The sequence below is a fragment of the Cetorhinus maximus genome, chromosome 19, assembly GCF_964194155.1.
Source record: "Cetorhinus maximus chromosome 19, sCetMax3.hap1.1, whole genome shotgun sequence".
Taxonomy (NCBI): domain Eukaryota; kingdom Metazoa; phylum Chordata; class Chondrichthyes; order Lamniformes; family Cetorhinidae; genus Cetorhinus; species Cetorhinus maximus.
In genome coordinates this window covers 70893334-70905641 of record NC_135897.1, presented here as the reverse complement: position 1 = coordinate 70905641, position 12308 = coordinate 70893334, and the positions used below count along the sequence as shown (strand labels likewise).

The following is a 12308-nucleotide window of genomic DNA, read 5'->3' as shown; positions in this document are numbered from 1 at the left end:
TTAATACTTCAGACTTAGGGTAACTTAATTTGATCGTGTGGATAACAGCATCATACAAATACTTCTTGGCATTGCGTCCTACTTCATTCTCAGTTAAACACAGTACAATTAACCAGAAACTCCAGACCGTGAACACAGTATGAAAAAAATACTTCCATAAGGAAGGTCACACCACACAATAAGGAAAAAGAAAAGATGTAGGAAGGACAATGAGAAGTCAGTAAGAAAGGGCTAAATACTCCTCAAATACTTTATTGTCCAATCTCCATAACAACATAGAACTAATTACAACAGCTCTCCTTGCGCGAGTAAAAAAAAGTCTCTTCTACTTTACTCACAGCTTCTATTATTGCACTAATGTTTATGATGTGACACGTCTTTAGTCTCCTAATCTGTAAAAGACTTGGTGGGTTCTGGATACAATGGATGGTGTACCAAGATAGTTTTAGCTCAGTACAAAGTAGCTCTTATAAATATTTAATTACATCTTTGCACCCTCCTAAAGGATATTGGCTGTATGATGCACTGCCATTGCTCAATACAATGGACGTAGGTTCAGTACAACTAGATGATGCCCATGAGGGTCTGGAAATTTAGATTTAAAAGCTCGTTCCAGGATTGTGAATACCAAAATAAGGCAGTTTATTTTCAGAATGATAACCAGAACTTTCATCTTCAAGTATCCAGCATTTAAATGAGATAAAGATCAATTTTTGATGGAAATACTTGGTTCAAAGTCACTTGCACTTCCTATTATAGAAGGAAGTTTTAATCATTTTTCACTTACTGGTCTGATTTCAAGTAATTGGGACAATCAACTGTCACAGTGGAATTCATGCTTTACCAAAGCATGTATATATGTGTGTGTATATATATATATATATATATATATACATACACATACACATAATATATATATATATATATATATATATTTTCTAGATTTACTCTGAGTTCAGACTGCAAAGTTAAGGGGCAAATTTTGAAAAGATTTTATGGGAGAAAAAAATCAAATACTGAAAATCTGAAATCTATTTGCAATATTGTTGTAGAGCAGTATGAGGTTAGCAGTCCACACTTTCCCCTATATTTCAAAACTGAGCATTATCAAGAAAAAAATTTCACCCTCAAACACTGTCTCAATTCATTTAAGAATTCCTCTGCTTAGTTTCCAAGCTCACACTGGCCAGATACCAGTTTTCTAGGTTATAAATCACATGATTTGTCCAGTCATAAAACAAAATATTAAATGAATAATGGAACCATAAAAGTAGGTACAAGATACAGTAGTGTAATGGTTGTTATTAATTCCGAGCACGTGCACTCAAATCCCACCATTTGAGTTTGCAAATTTTATTTCATGTTAAAAAGTATCAGTAAAATGAGTATGATGGTGTCAGATTGTTGTCAAAAAACTTTAACAAACCTGAGTGTCCTTACCTGGTTTGGCCTAAACGTGACTGCAATCTCATACCAACATAGTTGACTCAAATGCCTCCAGTTGCATCATATTATTAGAGGTTCATGGAGGCCCACCACTACCTTCTCAGGGCAACTAGAGATGGATGATAAATGCTAACCTTGCCAGCAACCCTCATAATCAAAGAATTAAAAACAAAAGATTACATTGGCAGTACCCAAGTTTGCAACACCTAGGTATTTGATGTTTAAAATGAAAGAACTTCTATAATGGGCCTGATTGGATGTTTTACTCTGAAGGGCTAGAGTTAGAAGTAAAATACAAAAGAATAATAGTTTTGTTTAAACAGAAAAGGGAAAGGCTTATCAGTATTAAGCAAGGCAAACACATACTCCAACTCTGAGATCAAATTATAATTATGCCACTCCAACAAATCCATCCCATTGTTTGACGAATGAAATGGAGAAGCATAGCCCATTGCACGTGAGAGAGAGAAAAACAAGTAGGCAGAAAATGCGCCTTGGATTAAACATGTAAAATTTATAGTACTTATGTCCAGTGTTACCATCGCCTCTGACATTCACAGAACTGACCCCAGAGTCACTGCGTTTTTTTGAATGAACTATTTTCACTTTTAAACATGCTGCAGCTCAACACCATGACCTAATGATCATTAAACATCTGTGGAAAAAGTGAAAATCTCCCCAGTGGTTATGAAGAGGGGGTTCACACTTAATATTACCTGGAACAATTTCTACACTAAGACTTCAGTTTTCCCCTTAAGTTAATGTAAATTTTACTACTTCCTTTGCTTTAGAGGTTCTCAAAATATGCAGACAATAAGGAAGTCTAAATTTATAGTCTACTGCTACATGCAATTTGTCAGCAACAGGCCAATCGAGCAAAGTTGTGCTTTTATTAAGTCTGAAGGTGCTCCGGCCATGCATGCACCTGGAAAGGAGGTAAACACTGCCACTGTGCCTTCAGTACTTCCTCCCTGCCTTCCATACGTCATGTAACAGTACTGGCCACACCGTTCTCCTGGAATGCAATTTCCTGCGAGGAGCTTCAATCACCTCTTTCCTGTCAGCTCACTCCAAAAGCTTGCACTCGCACAGTTCTCTGTAGATCAGCTTTCTTACTTCAGGCATGTCTTTCTGAGAAAATTGAAAAGGTCTTCCTAGAGCCAGGCACTTGCAGTACTAAAGAGGCAATAGAAACACAGCATCAGCAAACTGGAAAAGTTTCAAATTCTTTACGTATAGAATTGGTGAGTAGAAGTATTGGTAGGAGTTGGGAATAAAACCACTAGCCACACTCATGCTAATTCAACAGAGAACAGACAGACAGGACAGAAAGGGGCAGGAACGTATTAATGTAGCACCATATCACGTTTCTCCGAAACATCTGTATAAATAATATAGTAGGTCAATATCGCATCCATATTGTGCACACCAACAATCTACAGACATCAATAAAATGAATTAACTAATCTCTTTTTTGGTGATGTTTGTTGAGCAAGGAACTTTGACTAGAATACTGGAATATGTGCCTGCCATTGCTTCTGTGACCTATGCCAGCATAACATATATTGATGTCACGATTGCACTGAAGTGTCAATCTTGATTATACACTGGAATGAGGCTTGAATCATAACCCTTCGATTCAGTGCTACCAGGCTGACACAATGACAAGCTTAAATGTACTACTTGGATTGAGTACATGTCCCTAAATGACAGGGGCAGGTTAAATTATTTTTACTTATTTGTACGTTCCTATATTATACCTCAACAATCCATTCAGTTCATTATGGGAAGCCTTTTCTCATTAGCTTAGACATTTCAGGCACGCAACATGATTTTGCACTTTATTTGTTCTTTACCATTATTTTTCTCAAGTTAAAAGTTCAATTACAATCTTTAGCTTGGAAGGGTCTAGGAAGGCAAGTCCATCCCAAGCAGCAAATTTGTCCTAGTGTAATAGAACAAGGGTGAGGTGCATCCAAATTGAAATGCCACAACACAACCTGACACTGAGGCAGTAACCTGTGATTGCCAACATAATTAACAGAAGTTAGGTTTACCACAGAAGGTTTAAAATAAAAGTTAAATCAAGACTATTATAGTCAAGGAATCCTTAACCATGGCCCATCATTGACACCACTTATTTCAGGTCACCCAGTTCCTTAGGATGTTTTAGTTGTCTCAGGAAGCCCTTAGAATCCTCAACAATGCCCTGGTTATGTTTAAGTTTTACATGACCACTCCAGTGATACGACCAGGTCAAATTCTTACATTCTGTCTCTTTGTTCTTTAATAAAAAGATTTTTAAAAAGCCAGCAAGAAACCAAATGCTCCTTAATGTGGTTTCGGAGCAAACTGAAAAACTGGAGAGAAACATGCTGCTTATTTAAATAAAACGTTTAAACAATATTTGGCAGAAGTCAATGCCAAAAAGACAAGAGATTATAACTAGATTATAAATAACCTGCCTTATGAGCTGGTGCTATGGGGAATGTAGTTGGAACCTATTTTAAAAGATATAAATTTATGGGTTTATTGAAGTGTGCATTTTAGTAAGTTGGCAATAATATCTTGCTTTTTTAGCAGCATAACCACAAACTACGGTGATTCTTCAGCAGCAAAGTATGGGTTCGGAAAAGCTATTAATGGCAGCTTCAGACTCCATATTTCTGGCACTTAATTTCCTCTTGTATGCTTGCATGGGAAAAATTTAACCATCTTACTTTGATTAATAAAAAATACACGGGTCTACTGTATCTGAAAAGAAAAAAAATAGCTTAATGTTTCAAAACTTGGCTACCATTTGGCTCTCTTTTCAGATGCTGATATTTTCAGCATTATCTGATTTGAAACATTTGCAGTTTTAAAAAATTTTGACCACAAAACAGCACCACCAAAATTATAAAATCAATATTATAACATTAGGTCAGCCTGCAAGTTACAGATTTTAGATTCTCCCAGTTGCTCCCCTAATAACAGCACGCCAAATGGGACAGTGAAGCGTTTTGAGATGTTTGACAGAGCTCTGACATGATAACATACAAATGAAAGGTTTTAATTCCACTTTCTTCCTTTGAAGGTGGTAATCATTGCTGGGTTGTAGTTTCATTTGAGCATTGGCCTACAAAATCTCAAACACATTAAAAAATGATTAATTTAAAATCCACTACATATGTCCTGAAAAACAATGATACAAGGTAAATTCGTCCCACCATGATTCTGGATATATTTGTGGCTTTGTTCCTGGTATGTACCTTGTCTGCAGAAGTTTCAATCACTGCTAGCTAGGAAACATTTTCAGCCTTCACAGGTGATTTGAATATTTTATTAGTCACTATGCTTCACAATCTCCTTACACAATTAAATCAGGGAAATTGAGAAATTCCCCTACCTGAAGAACAAACACACCACAGTCGCTATCATTTTTCTGTTGAGGAATACACTATGGGAGGAGAGAACACAGGTATTAAATATAATATACAAGCAGCTAATTTGCTGAAAGTCATTTTAAAGCAACTCCGCATTTTAAAAAAATATAACCCTTCCTCTCAATTTCTTCCATGGACTACAGTCATGTCCATGGGGAAAGGCAGTGATATCACAGCCAACCCAAACCCAGTCTTCAAATCAATCCACACATATGCAATGCCCAGGCAGATTAACAAACCAACCATTCTGTCCCTTGTGCAGAGGGTCTGAAATTAACTCCAGTAACCCAATTACCAACTTGATTGAGGTCGGTACATGGGCTAAACATCCGCTCAATCTGTTTTAGTATGTGTTACTGGAGGAAGTCAGTCTGTTACGAGGAAAATGTTAAAAAAACTGCAGTTTACAACTTATCTTCATTTGAGAATATGCAAAATGTATGCTAATTGTTTGAACAATCTAATTTGTACACACTGATAAAATTATAAATATCAAAACAAACCCCAGAAACAGGAAGAGAGACAGAAAATGCTGGAAATACTCAGGAGGTCAGGCAGCATTCATGGGGTGAGGAACAAGAGTTAACTTTTCAGGTCAAAGACCTTTAATCAGAACTGTTCTGATAAAAGGTCTTTTGATCTGAAACATTAATTCTGTTTCTCTCTTCACAGATGCCGCTCAACCTGCTGACTATTTCCAGCATTTTCTGTTTTTATTTCAGATTTCCAGCAGCCACAGTATTCTGCTTTTCCGTTAGTATCCAGAAAGAGGAGCCAGAGTTGGGGGAATATGAAATTTGTCAGCTTCCACGCGGAACTGAAATCACCCCAACTTTTATCAACAGCAGTGTAAAAGGCAGATTACTTTAAAACTTTATTTTCACAAAGCAAAAGAAGCGCATGTACAACTTATGGCTACATCTGTAGCAATCAGTTAGTTAGTTACAGTCTAGAGCCTGCTGTAAGTTGAACCTTCAAAAGGTTAGCCTGTTTGAACCTTACCGTCGTGGCAAAAGCTTTCCACCCTTCCAGGAATGCGGGAAGATTCCTCTCACCAGCTTCTGTTTTTAAATACCTCAGAATGTTCTGTGAACCAGAAAAGTTGGGCAAATCAGGCAGACAGCAAGAAATAAACAAATACGTGCATCATTTCGAAATTGCTCCAAGTTACTGTGTTGGGAACAAAGAACTCAAACCTAGGCTCACCAGCCCTCTCTCCCCCGTCATCAATTTAAATTCTTAGTATGTTTCCACAAGTGCCAGTTATCCTCAATACAGCACCCCAGTTAGTTAGGGTAATGGAGTTGCACTCTTGGTGCAATTTTCCATTATAAGGGCATAAAAAAAATGACATCAACCTATTTGAGTCTGATTTTTACACCTCACAGCAGTTCCTAGAGCATTTCTTTAAACTAAATGTTTCAAGAACAACATCACGAACAATGAACTTGCTACAAATTCAAAGGCAAGGAATTTTAAGATTATAAGATGCCGTAGCTATAATGCTACGATGTGGCAACAAACCATGTTAAAGGAGGGTGATACCAGTTTGTGTCCCGGGTTCCTCAAATTTCAAGTTGCTAGTCTTGGCCAAGCCATCATGGCAGCTGGCAAATGGAACTTGAAGTAATTGCATAGAGGCAGGAGAGCTTACATTTAAGTATATATTTACTTGATAGTGGCGGATGCAACAGAGATAAATAGCATATCTTTTGGCCACCTCTTGGCTATGAAGTGAAGGCACTTAAGCAAAATAATGTCACTAAAAAAAAAATCAATAATGAGTACTTTGAACAAACTTACTGAATTCTGGAGATGTTATTGGAGAATCAGTGCAAAAGCAATTCTTCAGTGGTCAACAATTTTCTTACTTATCAAGGAGTTTTGTCCAGTAACACTTCAAAGACTCTGAGTACCTCGGTACAGGGTTACTTCACTGGGATGATTTCACAACTCAACCCACTTTCTATTAGAATACCTTATACCAATGATTTATCAAAATACTAGTTAGCAAGAATTTATCACCTAAATGCCCATTGCTAGCATCAAAAAAATATTGGACACAGTGCTCGACATTGGCCAGTCATCTTCAGAGCCCCATTAGTTCCTTTACAGCCACTACCTGTTCTGGGAATAGTCAACCAAAAAGCTGGAATGTTTTTAAACTTGGATATTAATTGCATTTTTTCATGCATATTGGGTGTTGAGGATTCTTATACAGGGATCAAGGAGGCCCTCATCCACCTTATTCCATCTTTTATGAGATTAACTGCCTAACTCAAGGGTAACTTAACCATGGGATGTGACAAGGCTTTCTCTTTGCCCCATTTTTTTGTGATTTCTGCATTTATTCTTACCTTTCTTATTCAACCTTTATGTTCAAAACATTGGCTTTTCATTTATGATTCCCCTTCTTCTACTTTCCCCACTGAGATCCCATTCTCTCCAAGATTTAATATTTTATTTCTTTTTGGAATGGCGGGCAGCACAATCCAATTGGGATAAGAATGACATAATTAACATTTAGTTAGTTAACAGCAGAAACTGAAAATGGAGATTACAGCCTCAGCTAGATCATCGGACAGATTCTTGATACCTGCTGTGACTGGACTGGCCTAGCTGGTTGCACTTTGTAGTCTTCTCAAATCTCTACAAAGAAACAAAACTGGGAACCATACCAGGATTTCTATGAGTAGCATAGTAAAAAGGGGAAAGCAGTCCAGAGTAGCTCTGCAACATCGATCAGATGCCTATTTGAGGAAAGACCTGTGCGTATATGTTAATTGACCTAGATTTTCCTGTCCTATAAGGATGATGTAAATAAAGCAGGCACAAGGGCAATGCATTTTTGATTTACTGCAGGAAGTGATGCAAAGGAACTTCTTGTACATATTTTAAGAGTTTTAAACCCCCTCCCAGTTCATACTTCAGTACACAATGTTTGCATGCTATGCTTTATATAGTTAGACAGTATCCTTCACAGTTCTAAATATTAAACTGTAGTTGTTTTAAAAAAATACATGAGATGGATTGGTGAATAACATGAAGATAACTGTATGATGCTTACTGTTCTTGCTGACAGTCTGTTTAAATCCAGTTTAAATTGGTGCAGTATAAGACTCCCCTTTTTAGGTGAGGTAAGAAAAATGAGTATGGCAGTAATTATCCAGCTCTGATTCGTTGTGCATTCACACTGGATAACCAAGCACAAATTAGCAATCACAATTTTAAGGGTAACTGGTTTGGCAAATCGGTACCCTTTTAGTTCAAGATTAGGGCACATTTTTGATGGTGGGCAGGGAAACAGAAAAGGTTTTGCTCTGCATTCAACCTGTGCTCTACTTGACCGTTGACATGATGGATGCTGACATCAGAGACACCAAAATTCACCACTCCTTAATTAAGAATCTTCACCTTGAGGACCACAAAAATTCATTCTCCTCAGATATGAGTAAAATAATCAGTATTCTCCCAAAAGTGTGATCAGCAAGTTACTGGGGTGAAATACAGTTGCCCATGCTGTTCTCTTCTGGATTGTAGATCAGTGGGCACAACCCAGATGAAACAAAATACAGCATGGACCGGTTGGGCCAAATGGCCTGTGTCTTTGCCATATATTCTGTGGTATATCCTATGTAATATTCCCTCAATGCCAAATAAATACGCCTTCTTTCTCTGGTCTAGTAACTTCAGTTCCATTTGGGAGAGATCACCTACCACTAATGCTGCCATTTGAACCCTCATTCTCCATCCTCTTATGGGTCCACAACACAAAGTAATGTTATGTTTTGCCACACTGGACCAAGCCTACATGTTAAAGGAGCAATCAAACTGAATATTAAAACAAAGGCACTTGCGACATTGGGAGAAAAATTACCTATTGTTTACAAAAACCTAAAAGCTTCCACAAACAGCAAAAACAGTGAGAGGAGAGCCGGGATTTTTACAGTTTAAAACAGCTAGAGGAGTGCTGGGATTTTTACAGTTTAAAACAGTGAGAGGAGAGCCAGGAGCACACAGAGTGGACGTGCGTGAGAAGGGAAGCAGAGGCGCGAGATAAAAGCTGGCAACAGAGAGGGAGGTCGAGCACACGGAGAGTGGACCTGTGTGAGAAGCACAGAGTGGCGGGAGATAAAAACCGGTGGCAAAGAGCCCCTTCGACCTGTTTCTACGTATCAGAGCCAGAGTGCGATGTCACAGGAAAACAGGTAGGTGATTGGTGGCTATCTCTTCTGTGTCTCTTTTGATTGACCAAGAGGTTTAAGTTAGGAGACATTATTACAGCTGAAGAGTACATTTAAGAAATTCACTTATAAAATATTTAAAATCCAAATTAATTAATTAAATAGAATAGAGATGGCTGAGCAGGCGACGTGTTGCAGGTCTAGTATGTGAGAGCTGGTGGATGCTGGTGCGATCCACCATGACCACATCTGCAGCAAGTATGGCCGCTCCAGGAACTTCAGCTCAGAGGTGATGAGCTGGAGTCTGAGCTGCGAACAGTGCGCTACATCAGGGAGGGGGAGAGTTACCTGGACACTTTTTCAGGAGACAGTCACACCCCTTAGATTAATTACATCAAGTTTGATCCATGGTCAAGGACAGGAGGGTGCGACTGCGAATGAGGCAGATATGGGGATCCAGAATTTAGCTTTGGAAGAGCCTCAGCTGGTGCCCTTGTCCAATAGGTACGAGGTTCTTGCTCCTGGTGTGGACAAGGGCACAGACTCCAGGGAGGATGAGCAAAGTGACCACAGCACCATGGTACAGAGCGCCATTCAAGTGGGGGGAGAAAAGAGAAATGTAGTAGTAATGGGGGATAGCATAGTTGGGGGAATAGATATTGTTCTATACAGCAAAGACAGAGTCCCGAAGGCTGTGTTGCCTACCTGGTGCTAAGGTTAAGGGCATCTCTTCTGGGCTGGAGGGCAACTTGGAATGGGAGTGGAAGGATCCAGTTGTTGTGGTCCACGTAGGTACCAACAACATAGGTAAGACTAGGAAAGAGGTTCTGCTGAGGGACTACGAGCAACTTGGGGCTAAATTAAAAAGCAGAACCACAAAGGTAATAATCCCTGGATTACTACCTAAACCACATGCAAATTGGCGTAGGGTAAATAAGATTAGAGCGATAAATGTGTGGCCCAAAGATTGGTGTAGGAGAAATGGGCTCTGACTCATGGGGCATTGGCACCAGTACTGGGGAAGGAGAGAGCTGTTCCTTTGGAATGGGCTTCATTTGAACCATGCTGGGACCAGTGCCCTGGCGAATCGTACAACCAGGGTTGTAGATAGGACTTTAAACTAATCAGTGGGATGGTGGGGGGGGGTTGTTCAATTGAAGGGAATTTTAAAAAATCAAAAAGAAACAAGAGAGGGCAGAGGTGCAGGGTTATGAAGGGGTGAATGCCTCACTGTAGGACAAAGTATAAATCGAAATAACGGAGGCATGTAAGAAGGGCGTTACAATTGTCAAGGATGATTTTAATCTGCATATTGACTGGACAAATCAGATTGGCAGGGGTAACATGGAAGACAAATTTGTAGAATGCATCAGGGGTTATTTCTAAGAGCAATATGTTATAGAACCTACCCGGGAACAGCCTATTTTAGATCTAGTAAGGTGCAATGAGGTAGGATTAAGAAGCGATCTCGTAGATAAGGGGTAACGATCACAACATGGTAGAATTTCAAATTCAGTTTGAGGGTGAGCAACTCAGGTCTCAAACCAGTGTTCTCAACTTAAATAAGGGCAATTACAGAAATATGAAGAAAGTTGTCTAAAGCGGGCTGGGAAAATAGACTAAGGGAAAGGTCAGTGGAAGAGCAATGGCAGACATTTAATAATGCTCAGCAAAAATTTATCCTGGTCAAAAAGAAGGACTCGATGAAAAGGATGAACCACTCGTGGTTAACAAAGGCAGTCACGGAGAGTATCCAATCAAAAACTAAGGCATACAAAGCAGCAAAAACTAATGGTAGGCCAGAGGATTAGGAATTTTTTTTGGGAACCAGCAGCGGATGACTAAAAAAGTAAATAAAGAGGGAGAGAATTGATTATGAAAGTAAATTGGCAAGAAATATAAAAACAAACAGCAAGAGCAAGGTGTATAAAAGGAAAGCGAGTAGCTAAAGTGAGCGTGGGACCCTTGGAGAATGTGACTGGGCAATTGATAATAGGGAGCAGGGAAATGGCAGGTAATTTAAACCAATATTTTGCATCAGACTTCACTGTGGAAGACACTATAAACATTCCAAAGATATCAGATAAGCAAGGAGCTAATGGAAGGAAAGATCTTGTAACAGTCTCTATCACGAGGGACAAAGTATCTGACAAACTAATAGGACTAAAGGCAGACAAGTTGCCAAGACCTGATGGCCTGCATCCAAGGGTTTTAAAGGAAGTGGCTGCAGAGATAGTGGAGGCATTGGTCGAAATATTCCAGAACTCACTGGGTTCCAGGAAGTTCCCAGGGGATTGGAAAACTGCTAATGTGACGACCCTGTTCAAGGGAGGGAGGGAGACAAAAAGCAGGAAACTATAGGCCAGTACGCCTAACATCTGTCGTTGGGAAAATGCTAGAGTCCATCATTAAGGAAGAAATAGCAGAACATTTAGAAAAGCTTAACAAAATCAAACAGAGTCAACATGGTTTTGTGAAAGGGAAATCACGTTTGACAAATTTGCTCGAGTTCTTTGAAAATAAAACAGGCAGAATTGATAAAGGGGAACCGGTAGATGTAGTGTATTTGGATTTCCAGAAGGCATTCGATAAGGTGCAACATAAAAGGTGATTGCACAAGGTAGGAGCTCATGGTATTGGGGGCAATGTATTAGCACGGATTGAGGATTGGTTAACACACAGAAGACAGAGTCGGATTAATGGGTCTTTTTCAGGTTGGAAAGACGTAACTAGTGGAGTGCCATAAGGATCAGTCCTAGGGCTTCAATTATTTGCTATCTATATTAATGACTTGGGAGGAGGGGGCAGAGTAATGTATCCAAATTTGCTGACCATACAAAAATAGGTGGGAGGGCATGTTGTGATGAGGACATAAGGAATCTGCAAGGGGATATTGACAGGTTGAGTGAGTGGGCAAAAACTTGGTTTAATGTAGGAAAGTGTGAGACCATGCACTTTAGTAGGAAAAATCAAAAGTCAGACTATTATTTAAATGGAGAGAGACTCCAAAAAATGTGCAGCACAGAGGGATCTGGGTGTTCTTGTACATGAAAAACTAAAAGTTAGCATGCAGGTGCAGCAAGTAATTAAGAAGGCAAATGGAATATTGGGCTGTATTGCTAAGGGTTGGAGTTTAAAAATAGGGGCGTCTTGTTACAACTGTACAGGGTGCTGGTGAGGCCGCACCTGGAGTACTGTGTACAGTTTTGGTCCCCATATTTAAGAAAGGCTATACTGGAATTGGAGGCAGTTC

The 12308-nt window shown here is 39.3% G+C and overlaps 1 protein-coding gene across 1 annotated transcript in view; it reads right to left on the bottom strand.

The window, feature by feature from the left end:
• Nucleotides 1–1690: 1690 nt before the first annotated feature.
• The window catches only part of LOC144693907 (uncharacterized), a 30061-nt gene continuing 19443 nt past the window's right edge, over nt 1691–12308 (bottom strand). The window contains exons 8-10 of the mRNA XM_078564110.1: nt 5874–5957; nt 4835–4885; nt 1691–2622 (exon numbers count right to left, since the gene is read on the bottom strand). Coding sequence (XP_078420236.1) covers nt 2512–2622; nt 4835–4885; nt 5874–5957 — 246 coding nt within the window. The 3' untranslated portion in view covers nt 1691–2511. The remainder of the gene's footprint in view (nt 2623–4834; nt 4886–5873; nt 5958–12308) is intronic.